Source organism: Antrostomus carolinensis, unplaced genomic scaffold (genome assembly GCF_000700745.2).
Source record: "Antrostomus carolinensis isolate BGI_N321 unplaced genomic scaffold, ASM70074v2 scaffold2410, whole genome shotgun sequence".
In the NCBI taxonomy this organism is placed as follows: Eukaryota; Metazoa; Chordata; class Aves; order Caprimulgiformes; family Caprimulgidae; genus Antrostomus; species Antrostomus carolinensis.
In genome coordinates this window covers 31809-51230 of record NW_010290382.1, presented here as the reverse complement: position 1 = coordinate 51230, position 19422 = coordinate 31809, and the positions used below count along the sequence as shown (strand labels likewise).

At 40.7% G+C, this 19422-nt stretch overlaps 1 protein-coding gene across 1 annotated transcript; it reads left to right on the top strand.

The window, feature by feature from the left end:
• Positions 1-617: 617 nt before the first annotated feature.
• On the top strand, positions 618-19009 carry PARVG (parvin gamma). The gene is made up of 12 exons (XM_010172777.1): positions 618-696; positions 1205-1269; positions 4283-4385; positions 5430-5570; positions 5988-6103; positions 8494-8549; positions 9444-9466; positions 11405-11466; positions 11581-11649; positions 13152-13253; positions 16975-17047; positions 18891-19009. The coding sequence occupies exons 1-12, from the start codon at positions 618-620 to the stop codon at positions 18968-18970; spliced, it is 969 nt and encodes a 322-aa protein (XP_010171079.1). The 3' UTR covers positions 18971-19009.
• The last annotated feature ends 413 nt before the right edge of the window (positions 19010-19422 follow it).

Genomic DNA, 19422 nt, shown 5'->3' with positions numbered 1-19422 from the left:
TTCACTTGAAGACATGTGGGTTGGGAAGGAAAGTTGTTCTCCAATCTGTGTTTAAATTAAAAAAAAAAATCTTTGAGAAACCATTAACTTGAAGATGGGATTGTCTACCCAGAAACATGGTATTGTTTCCCCACAGCTATACCAGATGGTCGAATAAAGGAAACTGCTTCTATTTATAAGCTTTTCTCAGTAATTTAACTACTGTATTCTTGATTTAATACTTCTTAAATATTGGTCATTTTTGTAGCAGATATCCATTGATACTTAGGAACTGAAAGCTTTTTCATTTCAGTTGAAACAGAGTTTTACTAATCTAATTCAGATGAAACGGGGTTATATGGAATTAAGGCAAATTTTAGTACTTCAGGGCCTTTTTCCTGCATTTTGATGGTTAGCAGAAAAAAGGAAAGTTATTTTTAACTTCTTTTGCTTTACAGACATTTAAATACATTTTCAGATTTGTTTTTCAAGTAATCCACCAATCATGAAATAAGAACTGAAAAAACCCTTCAGTTTGTTTGTCTTCTAAGCATTAATTTTGATTTTTACATGCCTTTACTCATGTTCCTTTCCCCCCCCCATATTTTTTACCAGTTTACCAGGAGTGAGAAAAGACAATGAATCCAGACTTTTTAAATGTGTTTACACAGCCTGCTGCACTTAATGCATTCCTAGCTGAGAATGTCATCACTCCAGGTATGTACTTTATGAACCAGGACAGAAAAAGGTCCAAAGAATGACCTGAAGAACCAAGCAGAAAATATGCAGTACAAATTAATCATATATTTTTCAGCAGTGGTCCCATGGTTTTATCTGCAGTGAGTAAGCTCTGTGTGTATAATCTGGATGCTGGCTCTCTAGAGGCAGATCATGAAGAAGTGACAAAAATTCTATCTGGTTCTTTAACTGACATTTACATTTCACAAATAAGGATCTGACCAGGTTTGTTTTCCTCTTTCCAAAATTGTCTGTCTAGATCTTACTAATTTGACTTGCATTGAAGCATAATTTCCAACAGCAGTCTTAACAGTCTGATATACCATTTTCTTGCTCATAAGGAATCAGTTAAAATAAAAAATGACAGTGTTTCAACATATGACAGTTAGTGATATTGAGTAGTATTAAACTGATAACAGATTTTACAGCAAACTTGGTTTAGTCATATCTGATAATTGTAATGGATCTTGTTTGCTTCCTTTCATAGGTGAGAAGAAGAAACTCATAAACCCAACCTCAAGCAAAAATCCCAAATTGGAAGAATTAAAACTGGTACCATTTCTTTGACTATATTTTTTAACCCTCACCCAAGTTGTGTTAACCTGTTGTGTTGCTCAACCCTGTAAATTATGCAACTCTTGTCCCCAGTCTCCCACTCCCTACGGATGGGGCCAAGCTCTGCTTTTGATACTTGGGCTCCACGCAAGTGAACCAGAGCTGTTGGTTATGCACAGTGCCAGGGTGGCTGGGGCCGTACAGGACCAAGCTTCAAATGCCTGCATCACCCAAGAGTGGTCACTGCTGTGTGTAAACTGAAGTGTAGATTTATAAACTGAGTTTCTTCCTATATGATGCCTCCTCTAGCTTGGGATGTGTGGATGAGCCACACCAGAAGCACCCAGTCACTAGCTCATTGTAATGATAGTGTAATAGCAATGAGAATCCAGCTGGAACAGTGGATGGTCACCGAAAGAAAACCCATTTGCTGTGAATAGAGAGATATTCAGATGCACGCAGGTTTGCTGCCCTGATCCCATGATAACAACTTTTAGGATTGTTGTACTGATTTATGACAGTCTTGTCTTTTACCTCCAGTGGCAGCCTGATGAGGATAGCATAGAGCAGAGGGAGAAGGGATAAAGGGTATGCAAGTCACCAACAATTCAGGAGAAGAGCTTTCAAGTTGTTGTATGTTACATTGTCTGCTTGAGGTAACTGAAGGATGAATCCTATTTCATGGGGAAGTACTTTATTTCCATTTAATTTTGAAAATATCCCAGGTGCATTCAATCACTGCTTTTCTCTAATGGCACAGCCCAGGGGAAGGCTGGCATACTGAAATTTCCTGGAAGAAAAGTGGCATGTCTCTTATGAGACCAGACTTCTTGCATTATGGAGATACTGAAGTTGTTATAAATATTATGAAAACCAGCTTAGGCTGTGTGCTGATGTGTGTATTATATGGCATTCATGAATCCATAAATATGTGAGTTTCTTGATTATGTTTTCTTAAACCTTTTTGCACATTTGATCAAAAAGATTTAATTCTGTGTCAGGCTTTCACAATGTTTTTATGCAAAAGAGAAAATCTGAAAGGTGGTGCTGCAAAATGCAATTATGTTGTCTACAGAGACACTGAATTTGTTCTTTCCAGACTGCCAAAAATTAAGAGCTTTCATCAGTTTATGAAGATTTCTGTGAGCTTCAGTGCTTAATCCATTTCCCATCAGGGGCTTCTGAAACAATGTTCTTCACTGTGTAATTTATTTTCCTTGGATGGTGAGGAGGTGGAAATTGGGTCCCAAGGGAGGACCCAGTCAGTGCCCATCAGTGCCACTGATTGCCTTCTTAATTGAAAGAGTTCATGGCTCCTCTAGAGAAGAGATTGGGATGGAGAGGGGAACAGGGAGGCATCTTCAAAGGAAGAATAAGGGAAGCAAAGAAACTGACCTGGGAGAAAGACTGTTCCACTGCATTTTCATTTTGAGGTGGCTTTGGGGAAGTAAGGAATATGAAATGGCTCACTGCAGTTACTATAAATATCAAACAGCATGTAGAATAGAAGATGGCTACATTTGGAAGCCAGTAGCAAACTTCTTGGAAGTACTCCTCCTTTCCCTGTTTACTTATTTTTAGACACAAGGCTCTGCTCTGCAGCTGAGCGAGACCCCAACAACTGGACTGAAAGCAGAGCTGTGTGAGCTGCAGGCTGTGGATGTGGACATCTAGGACAATGATTAAAGCAGAGTTAGCAAACGAGGGGTCTCGTAGATCTGTACTCAGCAATACTTTCTGCTTTTCCGACTTCCATCTGGTTGTAGCATTAAATTTGGGGTACCGCTCTATCCCTCACACATTTAAGGCATCACCAGGTCTTGCAAGCAAGCACTAGCTGGGGAGCACAGCTTTCTGCTCTAGAAAATTCTTGTTACTTCTTAGCTGAGGAAGTGTATTGCAAGCACTTTGACAGCTTCTCAGTTCAGGCAAGTGCTGATGCCAGGCATTTTGTTTCTTGTGTGGTTTCAAGCATCTCAGAGATACTTCCCCCCCCACCCACCCCAAAATGCTTTTTACATTTTTGTTAATGTTGGCTAACTTACAGGGATCTGCTATGAATTTTCTCCTCTGTTTACAGCAAGTGAGGAGGATATTATCTACACAACGAACTCCAGACACTGACTTGTAGCAATAATAGTGATAGAAGCAATACTCATCCCTCTTTTGAGAGGTTCTTGTTCACAGCCAGCTGGGACTACTGCTTTTCAGTTCTGCTTCAGCAGGTCATCTTCCCTTTCTATCAACACATGTGGATAAAACACATGCTTGGGGAAGTGCTGAGGAGCTTCTTGGGTCTCCTGTGCAGGAGCACAGTGCTCAAGGAAGGGGCTGCAGGGCCAGGGGATGTAACTGGGAATATGGTTCCTTTCCAGTAGTAGCCAGCCCTTGGCTTCCTGAGCAGCCTGCCCCTGCAAAGGCAGGAAGGATATTGCAAAGGGCAATGGGAGGAACGCCACATAAGAAAGCAAAATAAACAAAATGCTTTTTTCACCCCAAAAGGTATTTGGAGACAGATTAGTACAAAATGACAAAAAGAAATAGAAAACAAAAATAGGAGAGGAAAGGGAGGAGTGCTAGTGACATGGATGACAAGAAACAACCAACAGAATGAGTAAAGCCTCTTTTCTTACAAACTTTTGTCTGACAGTTGAATTTATGTGAATTCTGTAATGTCTAATCAAGGCAGAGGTTGGGAAGTGTATTCTGCAGCCTTTTCCCTGATGTTAGTGGGAATAGGGTCTGGCTCTCCACCTGTATAACTATTTCTATAAAATTCATAGGAATATAACTCGTGAAACATCTATCTCGCTTGAAAGTTAGGGAGAGCTAACTGATACTTAATTCCCTTTGAAAAACAACCAAAAAGCACAAAGGAAGTGGAGGCTGAAAGCAAACCAAGATGTGAGATAAGAGGCTAAGGAGAAAGGTGAAATACAATATAGCACAGAGTGCTCTACTGTCTAGACAACAAGAATGTAATTGCCAGCTGCTTCGTTTTCCTCTGCAGTTATTGATTGACTGGATTAACACAACTCTGAAAGAGGAACACATAGTAGTTAAAAGTCTGGAAGAAGATCTGTATGATGGGCTGGTACTCCACCATCTTTTGGGTAAGCTGTTGCTTTGACTTTAGCTCTCAAGCACATCGTGGAGGAACTTCAGATCAGAAAACAGACCTCAGGGGTGGCAAAGCAGTGATCTGCTGGATTCTTGCTTCTCACTGAGGGAGAAAGTGCTGCACTGTGAACCATCTGTGATAACTGCAGTTCTGAACAAGTGCCTGATGTTTTGCTATTGTTTTTATATAATTATTTTTCTTCTAAGAAAGTCTTTTTACCTGCTAGTTAACATAATAAAAAGGTTAGCTTTGAAGTGTGAAATTACAGTGCCTCCAAAGGGAAGGAGGGCTTCATAAGCCAGGAGCACAAAGGTGACTTGAGATGCTACCAGAAACATTGGATGCAATCATCACTATAATTTGTTTTGCTGCTTAAAAAATAAATAAATAAATAAATAAATAAAAATCTAGGTTTAAAGCACCAACCTGGAACTGGAACTGATGAAAATCAAAGAGGCTGTCTAAACTACGAGGTGTTTGTGTAAAGATGTGACCTCTTAGAACAGCCTGTTGTTCTATTTCACCTGTCCCTACTTCATTTTTCTTTTCCCTTTCACTCACTTTGGGAATGTCTTTCAAATCCTATCTCCTTTTAACCAAGGCTGAGGGCAGCAGCATGAGCAGGATTGGCTTATTTTCATAGTTGACTTGTGTGAGCAATGAGCTGGGATTTTTTTCTCTAGGTGTAAGTTGATATTGCCTTTGTATACAGGAAAGATTCACTCATTGGATTCTTGTAGGTTCCACTAAGAATGTGGAGTGCTAGAGTTGGGGTATGGTGCTACAAGGAATGACTTGAGTCCTCTCCCCTTTGCAGGGCTTCACTGATTTTACTGAGGCTTCCAGAGAGTGCAGGAGTTTAACAAGACATACAGCTGTGGGATGTGCAGCTGTGGGAGCTATTAAGTGGTATTGAACATGTAAAACGAGACTTTGTGTGCTTTGCTGTCATTTTATGTCTCTGATTTTTATTTTTTTTTTTCCTATGGTGGTGTTAAAATACATTTTTCTCCTTCCTATGGACTCTCTGTCAAAGAAAACCTAGGATCTCTCAAGCTGGATGTTGACAAGATCGCATTAACAGAAAAAAAACAGCGACAGAAACTCTCTGTGATTCTGGAAGCTGTGGCTAAGTGTTTGCAACTGGAAGAAAGTCAGCTGAAATGGAGTGTGGAATGTAGGTGCAGAAGTGAAATTGGAGCACTTTATCCATCACGGGGCTTCCTCTGCTAGGGAGGAAGCAAAGGGGTGCCAGAACAGTAATTAAACAACCTGTTTTCAATTACGAGTTGAATCAGAAGTGAGACTGGAATATCTGACCCTGACTTGGCCATGTAAGCTGCATCCCCTCAATGTGTAGAGGGCTTGTGGACCACTTAGCACCCTCAACACCCATGTGTGTGTCTCACAAAAAGGACTTCTAAGGTGTGGTATTGCTGAGTGGTGATGTTATATAAACCCCAATCTGATGTCCCACCTGTGTTGTGGCCCTCCATGGCTTTGGGATCCTCTGCACAGGCACAGTTTATGATATTAGAGAGAAGGTTACTTGTTTTGCAAACTAAACATTGTTTTCTTTCTTCTCACGGAATAGCTATCTTGACAAAGGACTTATTGAGCACACTGCATCTTCTGGTTGCAATAGCAAAGCACTTCAAACCCAACCTGGCCATGCCTCCAAATGTTCAAGTGGAAACAATCACCATTGAGGTAATTATAGTTTCACCATTTGTTACAGTAGATCCTAGAGGCCTTTCACAAGACTAATTAGCTTAGAATTAGGGAGAAATGTGTGTGCAGCTGTGAAAGACATAGTTGTATTTTCTGTGAACTGTGCCTTTTAATTTCTGAGTTTGCTGGAGTAGGCTGTCATTTTGTTCTCAGTTCAGATACTGTACCTTCAAAAGGGTAGAAACACTGTGATGTTTTTTCTCCTTGATCAAAAAAAAAGAATGGTCCAAACTGAAAACAGCTGTTGACCTCTGTAAAGAAGAAAAAGAAAAAATTCTGCTGTTACCATCTCTAAGTGTTTTAAAATAGAAGCCTGCACTCATAAATTGTGATGCTGGGTTAGTGCTGAGGATTTATTTCTTTAGGAGAAAGGAGTTTTTACTCCCCTTCAAATTGGGGTCACATTTTGGTATTTTTCTCTACAAGCTGAAATCTACATGTTTTCTTCCTCTATTTTGTTTCTTAAAGTCAATGCTGGCACTTGAGGAGAACATCAACTATCCCACAATTTGGGATGCAATTGCAAAAGTTAGCAGCTGTGTTAGGGTTTTAACAGAAGGTTTGCAATTCAGTGGTGTTGGGAGCCCAGCACATGGTCTGTATGGCATGACCTAGCACTCTTCCTGCTTCGTAGGATCATAACTGGAACTGAAACAAAGGATGCCCTTGAGCTACCTGTGTCCTGGGGGGACACCTTCTCCTGGAGCTTGGTTCTGCAAAGGTAGCTGTTGTGGCCCCATCTCAGCTGAACACTTCAGCAGAGGAGTGGTCTGTCTACTGGAGTCCAAATTATGTATTGCTCCTGTCGTGTGGGTCTGATCTGTGACAACCCAGACTCTGAGGACAGCAGCCCTCCATCTAGTGCCTTATGGGGCTGCAAGTGCCTCTGCTGTAGAAATTGGGAGGGATTATCTGTCAAACCGCAGCATGGAAAGGGCTGTTAACCCTGAGAGAGAAAGGAGCAGCAATGGAGATAAGGGGGTTGTGGTAGTGAGCTGGTTCCCTGTAGGAGAAATCAATGCCCCTGATGGGAATGGTAATGGCCAGAACAAAAGCGAGGAAAGCTCACAAAGGCACAGCTCAGCAGAGGGGTCAAGGGCAGGAAGGGGGAAGTGCTGAGGAAGCCCAAAGGACACCAGAGAAGGCTTGGGCTTTCTGCAACGGTACCTGCAGGAAGGGTGTGCCTTTGACCCAGCGGGGCTGGGCGTGCTGCTTTTCAGTGATGAGTTGACCCAAAGGAGTTTACTCAGTCTGTAAACCAAGGGTGTTTTTCACTGCCTAAAAGGGGAGAGTGGCAAACACCAAAGACTTCTGTAATTACAGAATCACAGAATGGTCAGGGTTGTAAGGGACCTCTGGAGATCATCTAGTCCAACCCCCCTGCCAAAGCAGGTACAGCTAGAGCAGGTTGCACAGGACTGCATGCAGGCCAGTTTTTAATATCTCCAGAGAAGGAGACTCCACAATGTCTCTGGGAAGCGTGTTCAGTGCTCTGTCACCCTCAAAATAAAGAAGCTTTTCCTCAGATAAGAGATGTTTGCCAGGAACCTGACTAAAGCAGCAGGTATGCCCATCCTCTCCTGTTTCTCAGACTGTCAGTTGGGTTGAACCACTGGGTTTTTTGATGTTTCATGGAGTACTGAGATTTAGATAAAGAAACAAAGATATAAAGGACATGAGCAAAGATCCTAGGTGGCTTTGGAAGTAGTAAGAATGACCAACCTAAATCTAAGCAACCCACTAAACCTAAGTCCACTTGCAGGAGGGATTGATTGATGGGTGGCAGGCCATGGCATTGAGGTTGTTATAAGGCAGAGGTGACCACCTCCAGTGCTGTAAAACTAAAGAGTCCTTAATGCAGCGAGGTGTGCAAGGAAATCATTGCCTGCCCAAGGCAGCTTGATGCATTCAAGCAACCCACTAAACCTAAGTCCACTTGCAGGAGGGATTGATTGATGGGTGGCAGGCCATGGCATTGAGGTTGTTATAAGGCAGAGGTGACCACCTCCAGTGCTGTAAAACTAAAGAGTCCTTAATGCAGCGAGGTGTGCAAGGAAATCATTGCCTGCCCAAGGCAGCTTGATGCATTCATCAAGCCCCCCAGGTGAACATGTCAGCTTCTGAACTTCACCGCCTGAGGGACCACGTTTCTCCTTTGACTTCTTCTGACGGGCAAGTAGGCAACTTCTGGTTGAAGAGTGAAGAGAGCAGAAGGGTGCAACAACCTCTCCAGTACTAATTGTGCTGGACTTCTTGCATAAAAGCCCTCTGGTAATCATTAAAGGCAGCACACTGGTCATGAAAGACTCTAATGGTTACAAAATTTTTTTGTGTAAGAAAACCAAAAATATTTATTATCTTTTCAACAGAACACCTCCAGAGGATTAAAGACAAAAAATGCAGTGGAATATGTCACAGGAAGCAAGTAAGAGGGGATATATCTGTTTTTTACACTGTCAATCAGAAAGGAAATATTGTGGGTGTGTTCTCCCTTAGAAAAAATAGCTGGGATCACGATGATGACAAAAAAGTGTAAACCCCGGCATGCATATGCATGAGAGCTTTCTCTGATTTATTTCCCTTTTTTTTTTTTTTTTCCCTCTTCAGATTCAGTATTAAGGTATAATACCCTTCTTTACTCTTCATATAAACTTCTCTAAAAGAATGTGTACGACTATTTTTGAGGCTTAGTGTTTGTCATTGCCATGGAATATAAAAACAAACATAATAAAAATCAAGTACTGTAAATTTACCTGTCCCAGACTAAATTTGAAATTTTCTAAAGCCATAGTGGTGTAAATCTACTTCTCATTTATTGCTGTTGTGTCATTAAATAAAAAGAAATGAGGCAGTTCTTTTCATATTTTACTGTGAAAGAAAGCTTGCTGAGTTTGTGAGGTACTGTCATTATTAAAGCAGTTAAGTAGTAGGATACTATTTATATACAGAGAAAATATGGACATCATTCCAAGAACTAGAAACAGATTTTCCTCCTATAACCGTTTATATACTAGAATATCTTCAAACTCTAATATCATGAGCAGCTTATTGGAAGAGGATATTCTGGATTGTGCTTATAAAATAAATGTTCATTGGTCTGTGGGCCAGTTAAAATCTCATATACTTCCAAGAGTCTGTACAGATATACAATGTACTTAAAAATGTCTGTTGGAAAGTTACTCTGACATAAAGTTAATGGCGCTTTCTACTATATCTCCTGCTTTACAAGAAAGCTGATGGCCCAGATAAGCTTTGCTTATTCGTAAGATTAGTTCTGTTGAATGTTTTTTCTAATTCTTGCTTTCTGTTGCACTTTTAGAGAGAATTTAGAAGCGCAGGCACGTAAGTACCAGCATTGCCAAGTTCAGTGTTTTGCTATTACGTGCTATTATACACCACATTCTGATCTGGCTTTACCTCATGATAAAATCAGTATGTTTCACTAGAGTTAATGGAGGTTCATGGATTTCTTCTAGGGTTTTTCTTCAAATATCTTCTGTTAATGTGTGTTCATATCAATACAATATAGTTTGGAAATTGTGTGGTCACCTTGCCCGTGAGCTACAGGCAACAGATGGGAGGTGAGACAAGAAATTAAACAGTGGTTTGATGGCCCAACAGAGAAGTCCTGGCTTGGGGCACAGTATGTCTTGGATTTATGCCTTGACCTCATTCACTGCTGCCACCATTTATGACCATAATGGCTTGAGAGTTGTACTTCTTGTTGCTACCAGTTTCAATGCACTTTCCTTTCCACGGTTTGCAAATGAGATTTTGAAATCTGCTGATACTGGATTAGGGATAGCAGCTCAGTAAAACCAGCATCCCCAGAGTTTCTACCCTAAAGGCGTTTGAGGGCTGCGAAACACTTGAGGTGAAAAAATGTCCATGTGTGCAGAGCCTGCAGAAAGTCTGAGCATGCTCAGGCTTCAGTGTGAGCTGCTCTTCCTTGATGCAAAGCAGCATGTTGCATCCCCAGTGAATCAAGGCAACTGTTTTAATTCTCTGCTGTGCCCTTTATTTTAGAGTTTTCATCCTTTGCAGAGGTGCAAACTATAATTTAATACATATTTATCACTTACTTCACTGAGTGGTCTCTAGTGTGAGCTGAAATTGTGGAAAAAAACCCCTGTAATTAAGTGTTCCTTCCAGTGGGCTGATTCTAATGGAAAGAAAAACCTGCAATTCACTCTTCAAAATGCTCGCTCTCTCTATTTTTGACACGGCTTGCTTAACAAAGAGAGAAATCCCAAAGCGTGGCTCCAGAAGAGGGCTCTCTCGTTTGCGAGATCGGTGCAGGTTTCAGACTGTTGCTCAGTGATTTGTTTGATGGATTCTCCTATTCCCTGACATTGCTCCTGCAGCAACTCCCTAAGAGGGAGAACAGAGAAACCTGAAGAAGCCCTTTCACGGCAGAGATTCTCTGTCGCTGACTTTTGGGAGGAATCTTCCTTAAGCAAAGCTGCCTTTGCTTTCCTGCACTGTAGATAAAAATGGTTTTCCATTTAGTGATGCTGCTAGGGTGCCCTTAATTTTTAAGGGTGTTTCAAGGGCTTTGTTCATGCTTGAACCAGAGCATTCTCTTGGCCAAGTTACCGTGAAGAAGTGCTGTCACTAAACCTGGGCAGAAAATGGAGGTGAGGATGGGCATTCACAGGGACTTCAATGAGTCTCATTTCCTTGGGAATCTTTGAACTCGTGCTGGTTCTCCGGTGCAGCACTGCTGGCACCAGCTCTGTGCCTGCCCAGTGGCAGCACTGGGCGTTTTTGAGGTCCGTGAATTTTCAGAGGAAGGGCAGTGCCTCCAAACCCCGTATCTAGTTTGTGGTTTTTTGAAGGAAGGGGGCTGTTTTTCTGCAAATTTGATGTAACCAATGCTGCTCTTGGGGGAAAGCAGTAAAATGTGTTGCTCTTCTCTGCTTACAATGTTTTATCCCAGAGGTTCAGAGTTAAAAACGCATCACTGAAAAGAAATAAACTGTAGAGAGGCAAAACTTAGCCATTGCCCAGACTGGTGGCAGCACAAATCTTCAGAACCTCTGCGGGTGAAAATTACAGAGTTGAATGAAGTAAATTGTTTTCTCTGATGTAGTCAGGCTGAAGGGACTGTCACCCTGTCTGCTGATAAGTAAAAACGCAGGATTTTTTTCCCTGTCTCCCCTACGATTCTTTTTCTTCTTGGCTTGTAAGGTGTGAACACCTTTCTCCTTCTGGAGCCACTTTAAACCTCTGATCTGACAGTTATTCCAAATAATACTGATTAATGTTGTTTTGATACAGAAGATGATGCCTTTGATGATTTATTTAGCCGTGCTCCAGATAAACTGGATGCTGTAAAAAAGGTAATTTACGTTTTTAATAGACATCAAATTTTGTAAGGTAAAACATAATTCATTACTTCACTGAAAAAAAGTTATTTTTTCTTCCACCCTCTCCTCCCCTTCTGTTTTCTTTAGGTATTTTTGCAATTTGTCAACCAGCATATTGAAAAATTAGGATTAAATGTGAAAGACATCGAATCTCAGGTAGCCTGCTCTAAGCTGCATGTTAACCATGTTTTGTCAGTCGTTTGAGTGTTTCCTCTCACCATTAAGATTCCTCCTTTTTGTTGTAGTAATCTGAAACTCGGCAACATAACAATTATTTCTAGCTGCAGGTTAAGATATCAAGCTTCAGTCTCTGAAGTATCTGAAGCTAATAAGTAATTTAAAAATACAGCTTTTTGTTGAATGCTGCCCTTGTAATGCTATAGGGAGTAATTTTCAGAGTCTGCCCAACTCCTATGGATACTCTTTTTGTTGGGATGGAAATAAAGGTGTTCTGACAATTAAATTGCAAGCCAAGGTTGCTGGTGCTTAGTGATTTTTAATGCTGGGTTTGTTTCACAGTAGGAAGACCTGATTTTCTTTACATTTCAAAGTCCCATCCTCTGAACATCGAGCTTCTTTAGAGTCCATGAAATCACAAGAGAAGTGCTCGTTAGGCACCTTAGGATCACCTCCCTGGATACCTCTGCTGTCCTTCTCCGCTGTCACTGCCACCGGGGCGGGCAGACGGCAGTTGGCTCGGAGCCAGGCAGCGAGTGAGCCATGGGAAATGAGCTCAGGGACAATCCCTCGTGGCTTTTTCTTTCCCTGCTTCTGCAGACACGTACACAATAACTGCAGGAGAAATCAGCCCACAGCTCTTGCTTTGCTCCAGGCAGTCAGAACCTTGGAGCAGTGGCAAGCCCTGCAATTTATGCTGTGTGGATGAAAAGCAGAGCCAGGCTCCAGTGCTCTTCTGGGTCTTCCTGGTAGGCAACTGTGAGAAAGGAAGTTTTGCAAGGGTTTTGTCCTGAATATTCAGCCTGGAGAAGAGAAGACTGAGAGGGGATCTTATCAATGTCTATACATCCCTAAAGTGCGGGGGCCAAATGGATGGGGCCGGGCTCTTTCAGTGGTGCCCAGTGACTGGACAAGGGGCAGTTGGCAAAAACTGGAACACTGGAAGTTCCAGACAAATTTAAGGAAAAACGTCTTTACCATGAAGGTGTTGGAGCACTGGAATAAGTTGCCCAGATTGGTTGTGGAGTGTCCATCTCTGGAGATGTTCCCCACCTGGACTCTTTTCTGTGCGACCTGTTGTAGGGAACCTGCTTTGGTAGGGGGGTTGGACTGGATGATCTCTGGAGGTCCCTTCCAACCCCCACCATTCTGTGATCCTGTAATCTCAGGCACTAGGGACTATTTTATTTTCTTTATAGTTACACGTTTGTCATTTGTGGTTGTCTGAAGTCTCTTTACATCTGGAATAGTTGGTTTTAATAGCTGTCCTTTTGCAAGGTCGTATTTTTACTAATATGAACTTGGGAGCCTTATGAAACTAAATACGAAATTCACTGTGGAAGAGGTTGAGGGAGCTGAGTCATTAGGCTGTCCACTTGCCAGAGTACCATTTAAATTCCTTTCTTGCTAGAATGGCATTTATTGGAATAATTTACTAAAAGCCAATGTAGTAAATAATAATCAGATCATTCTTCATCTAGTTTGCAGATGGAGTTATCTTACTTCTGTTAATTGGACAACTGGAGGGTTACTTTCTGAATTTAAGAGATTTCTTCCTGACTCCAGCCAGCACTACGGAAATGGTAGGTTGTTATTTAATTACTTAGCGCTCGAGGCTTCAAACATCTTGTGTATTTAATGCTTCTGTATGTCAGTGAAGAGCTCTGCCTCTTGCTTTAGCTGCTGCTGCTGCTGCATGTGAAGTCATATGCTTGCAGTGTTTGCAGGATAGTGGTTTGGGATAATACAAACGCACACACTCAATGCAGTTAAAATACCTTGGAACATGTCGGTGTCTTCTTCAAAATTAGTTATTATCTTAGGGGAGGCAAAATATTGTTACTTGCCTTTTATGTGGCAGATAACATTCTTCTGAAGCCTTCCAGTGAAATAGGGGTTCTGTGTGGCCAGGAATTGGTGTGGTATTTCCTACAAGTCTGTCCTGTAAACAACATTTTAAAGTGAATGACACCTCTTGCATAGCAGAACTGGATCCCTAGAGGTTTCTTTATGCAGTCCTAAAAATATACCTTAAGCAAGACATGACTAGAACATTTTGAAGGCCCCTTCTGTGCTTAGGAAGCTTTTGAGAATTTGTCTCTTCCTCCCCCAAAGCTGGGAGCTGTAACCTACCCAGCCAGATGTGCTTGACAGGCAGATTTCATCAGTGCTTGAAAAGACAAAGGTGGCGTCAGTCAGAAGGCAGCATGTGCTGGGCTGCCGGTGTAAATGCCTCCTCCTCAGATCTAGGATGTTGATATATTTTGAGATATTTAAGATATTTTTCAAATTGTCTCTAGTGTGGGTAGGGATTTTTCATTTGGGTCACTGAATAGCTCTGAAAATCTTGATACTGTAGCTGTTTTTCCTGGGTTACAGTCAGTTAGATCTCTGAAGGTGAAACATGTCAGATCCTTTTTGCTTGAGAGTTGCCTGAGAAGGGAATCTCTCCTCTGGCATGGTTTGCATTACAACTTCCCCACCCAGCCGAGGCTTTTGTCTGATTCCCGACCTCACCGCAGTTAGTCGCCTTGGGCAATTTATAATGAAAATTCTCAGAGGTCCTGTATTAATTAATAAATGCTCCTGTGAAGCTTTTCATCAAAACATTTAAAAGGACAGTTGTCTGAGACCTAGGTTCACATTTTGTCAAAAATTTATTGCTGTCAGTTGATAACTCTTTAAGGTATTAGGAAAATTCACATTTTTTTAAATTGAAGATGACTCAGAATGGGGAAAATGTATTTTTGAAGGGTTGAATCAAACAAAATCAAAGCACTTTTTTGTTGTTTTCCTTCCCTTTCTCCTCCTCCACTCAGTTTTCAAAATTGTTTGTTCCAGTTCATTGACTTGGAAATAAATTTTTAACATTTCCATTAACTTCCTTCAGAGGAAGTCCATGAATACTTTTTTTATTTAAAATTTCATAGGTAACCTTTTTCTTTTTGGATCAGTTCTATTCAAACCTCACAGATATCTCTGAAGAAATGAGACACCCCTACATTTTAGGGCTCAGAGCTCAGACTTTCTTATACTGCACATGCTGGTCACTGGTCTCAGAGAAGTCTATAATGGAGTTGTGTACTGGTTTGGTACAATTCTCTACATCCTAGTAATTTCATTTTAGCAAAGTTACTTCCAAGTACTGAAATTCTGTTGAACGGTTTGCCAAAGTGGTATTTACCATTTGTTTTTCCTCTGTTGTTCATTACAAGATGAAAAGAGAGATGACAATATAACTAAAAATACTGAGCGACCATAGTTCAACTGGCATTGATACATAAAATATGTCTTTCAATTCCCCTGTGCTTTTTAGCTCCCTGTCATTTTAGACGTTAATTGGTACAGTAAAGTATGAAAATGTAACCTTTGCTGAGATTTAAAGTATGTCATTTGTGTTATAAAAATGATGACAACTACACGCACCGTTACGATTGGTGTGGTGCATCAAATTTCAGTCAAGCGGAAAGCTTGGGGTTCAGTGCTGGTACGTACACCTCATGAATCGCAAGGAGGGGAAGTGGGGTTGGAAGCAGTGAGATAGTGAGGAGGAAATAGAAACAAGAAATAGGGAAGGCAGGAGCCCGTGTTAGAGGGACAGGAGGGGTGAGGAACGTAGGAACAGAAATTTGGGAGGTGACCTACCTACAGATGCAAGAAGACAATGCTGCGCATGGGTAGGTTTGTTGCTGGTTTTCTCGGTGTTTATTACCAAAAAATGAGATTGACAAATAATTATTAAGAAAGTCCAGCTCTGGGCTCTCGTGTAGAGAAAAGGATGTATTCTGAGGCAAATAATATAATCACGAAATAGGTCAGGCTGAAATTAGGGGTGAAGTTATGTGGTCAGGAGCTGAAGAAGATGAAGAAGGAGGGCCCTTGTGCTTATCAAAAATTGGTACTTTTGCTGAAACAGGCCTAGAGCTGAAATACCCTAAATGTCCTGACCTCTGTCAGGTTGTAAATCCTAGAGAATTGTCCAGCTCTTTGGAGTCTGGAAGTGCAGCTGGATGAAACAACTTATTTTTCTAGGTTGCCTTTCTTTGGTAATTGTCAATATTTCTGTCTGAAGATTTATTTTGAAGTCATTCCTTGCAAATCTCATATGCATTATAGAGAGGGAAATGTGCCCCTTTTATCTATGTTGGCTCATTAAGAAAACATTTGATTTATTCATTCCAACCAGAAAATTGTGTAGATCTGTAGAAGCTTAAGCTTTCCTGTCTGCTGGCCATCAGAGGAAAAAAACGAGCCCAAATCCAAACTGTCATTCTCAGTTACTTGTAAATTAGAGAACCAGGTAAAACATAAATCTGTTGCTTCGCTTCAGTGCACACAGTTTTTGCTTGGCTTATGTGTGTGGGACCCCTGTGCTTACTGTCAAAAGATAACAGGGAACAGCACAGCAGCAGTCATGATCTGCCTCCCAAAGAGTAAATTACTCTGCAGCCTAGGGAATGTACAAAGAGACGATTTGAAGTTCATTCAGGTCTTGTTAGTTCATTAGAGGAAGGGAGCTTGCTAATTAGCAGTGAAGTAAACAACTCCCCTTAAGCTGTAAGGAGCTAGTAATGGGATGTTATATTACTTTAAAAAATCATTCATGACTACAGCATATACATGTGATGCTGGTTTTACGTGGAAAGGGAGAGGAAAAACAAGTGAGGAAAAATCAGGAAAAAAACCCCAGCCTTCATGCATAGGCATGTGCTTAATTTCTCATGAGTAATATTAAGGATATCATCATTGCTGTTACCATGTATAGACAGACATCTTTATATGTTGAAACATAAACTTATAGCTCACAAATACAGGTGATCAGAAGATTTCCAATCTTTGTGATTCTGAATGAAATATAGACAACTCTTTACTTAGGTATTTTTTATTTGTTCCAAATGTGGTAAGCATATGGGCATTGTTTAAAAAAAAAAAAAAAAAAAAAAGTAGAAATAAATTCTATGCATCTGTTATATCCAGTTATGAATCTAACCTCTTTCCCCTGTGGAAACATCCATTAACACAAGACTTTCACATGCAAGGTCTATTTTTAAATAAATTGATTCTTCTGCTGGCCTCATGGGATACATTTTTTTGGAGATGGATTTTTACATCTGATTTCATGTGACAATTGGTAGAAATTCTGAAGAGCACTTCATCAAAACTAAGGAGATGACTATGACTACATATTTATGAATCAGTATCTTACTTCAGCTCCAGAGAAATGTTTGCAAAACGTCCTAGCCTCTGCACCTTTGGGTGGAAAATATTTTCTGTTACATTGATCTCACTCTCTCTCGTCAACAGCTTCACAATGTTAACCTTGCACTGGACTTGCTGACAGATGGAGGTCTTCTGAATTTTTCTGTGAACTCTGAAGGTGAGTCATGACATGCCAACTTGTCTGGAATAGAATTGCTAATATCCTGGCTTAGCAGAAGTTAGGGTAACTGAAGAAAGTAGTTTCTGCAGTGTGACAATGACACATTGCATTATATGGCTGCCCCATAGCTATTCGTTCATAATGAACAGTAATAAAGTTGAGAATTGTTTTGAATAATCTTTATTTCTATACCAAAAATGTTGGATTGTTCTAAGTTAAGTAACTTTACGCTAAACTTAAACTGTTTGGTAAGTCAGTATTTGTTAAAGATTTAAAACAGTGGCAGCTCCTAGGGAAATGATGGCAGCTGAGCTAGAGGGACAGCTATTTTCCTGTCTCATAAAAAGTTTTAGTGTGTTAAAAACAGGCTTGTTTCATGCAGGAGAATACTTTGCAGAATATGCCATGAAAATCAGAAACACTCATGGCTCTTTTCAAACCCAGAAGAGCTGTTGGGTCAGTCTCCTGAATGTGAAAGTCCTAGGTTTTAAGTTGCCATTCTGCCTAGTTCAGACCTAGGAGATGAATCTTGATCTCTTACACCCAGGTGAATGCTTTCATTGCTGAGTCAATGTACATGCATGTTCCTCTCTCTTGCCTCACCACAAAAAAAAAAAAAAAAAAAAAAAGTTTCTTTTGGTTGAGTCCAATTTTCCAATTAAAAAATGCTCCACAGAAAAATTTTTGACCAGCTCCTGGTGGGATGAGGGATGTGGATGCCTTGATGGATGGTCCTGTGACTGCTTCACCTGACCTCTTGCATGGCATGTAACCTTACCCCATCATTCCTCCATCAAGCTCAAAATCTTGTTGTTGAATAAGGAAATTAAATCTTTATTAAAAATAGAAAGCAGTATCTCTTCCCCTGTTAGTTATTCGGAAGCAAGTGGGTGCCTGTGTTTAGTACGTAAGCCATGGCATCATGGAGAGGGAAGCATAGAATTTAGTACTTTCTATTGTTTTTCTTTCGTTTTCTTTTTCCACTAATGCTTTGGTGATGTTGGCAATTTGCATGATAGGCATGCACGAATTGTGGGCTTTTTGCCGTATTGCACAGATCTAGGAGTCTGGAAAGCTATTTATATTAACTTTGAAAAGAGTAATCTGCATGAGCTCTGGTCTCCATGCTGAGATCTACCTTTTGTATGGAACGAGTTAAACTAATGCTTTCTTTCCTTCCTTCTGGCTATTCTGCATTGCCTCAAATACAGAGTTGATCAATATAAGAAATATTGCTGCCAACATCTGCAGGTCCTTTACCTTCAAAATCCTCAGCTAGTGACTGAATTTAATATGATTTAGGGGTACTTATTACAGCTACTGTATTTACACTGTTCAAGGATCTCATTTACTAGTGTTTCATTGTCAGTCTTTCTCCTGGTGACTTACAGCACTGTAAGAAGAACAGTAAACCCTCTAAATCAGTTACTCTCTTCCACTGCAATTATTAAATACAAGAGCAATTTATTTAGCCAAGAACATGGAAGCTGAAAACTAAATATAAAAAAAAAAACAGCCAACAGCAGCAAAACATGATGGAAGCATTACAGCCAAAAAATAAAATGTCAGGTGATTCCCAACATGATTTCTGCCGTAGAAGAATCATAGAAAACTAAACCTGTAAAGTCCTATCAAATTATCTGCTCTGTTCTCTGCTAGTGAAGAATCTTGCTAGCTCTGTAGTCCCTGTTTTGCTTCTTGTTACAATTAGATTGTCTAAGTTTGCCTTACAATTGGGGAAAGGTGGAGGATTGTCTTTGGCAGTTGCAGTCTATTTCTATTCCGTGGATTGCTAATACTTCCCATCTGGTTTTGTTGTTTCTGGTTTATGTATCCACAGATATTGTGAATGGAGATATGAAGACTACAATGCGGATTCTGTATTGCTTGTATTCCAAATACAAGGCCAAAGAAACATGAAGAGCAAGGCCAAGAGCTTGGGCGCTTTTTTTTCCCTTTTTTCTTTTTTTTTTTTCCCCCCCGAGCATGTCAAGGTCTGATTTTTGGATTCCCAGCTCTGTTTGCCACTGTTCATGTGCATGCAATTGTGTTTGACATGTGCTGTATTAACATTTTATATGCAAATAAGTATTCCTGCAAGGTTTCACGTATAGAGCCTGAGTAACTGCAAGCCTGTGTGTGTCCAGGGCCAGTGTACTGTGTAATTCTGTGGCTGTAGCTCTTGCTCCAGACCCTGTCTCTTGTTCTCTCTGAGCCCCTGTAATGCTGCAAAGAAGTGCAGTGTGTGTTTATTCTAGACTCTGGATTCTTTACTTCTGGAGATTAATTTGGAAGATATTATTGCAACCTCCCCACTTCCCTGCTTCTGATTCACTCTGGAAGCTGGAGAGGTGAGAGACCCACCGCAGCAT

Excerpts from the sequence above, each read along its gene's own strand:
- PARVG (XM_010172777.1), top strand. The coding sequence starts at position 618 with ATGAATCCAGACTTTTTAAATGTGTTTACACAGCCTGCTGCACTTAAT. Across the intron at positions 4,386-5,429 it reads GGTACTCCACCATCTTTTGG|AAAACCTAGGATCTCTCAAG; the intron begins GTAAGCTGTTGC and ends TCTCTGTCAAAG. Across the intron at positions 13,254-16,974 it reads CAGCCAGCACTACGGAAATG|CTTCACAATGTTAACCTTGC; the intron begins GTAGGTTGTTAT and ends TCTCGTCAACAG.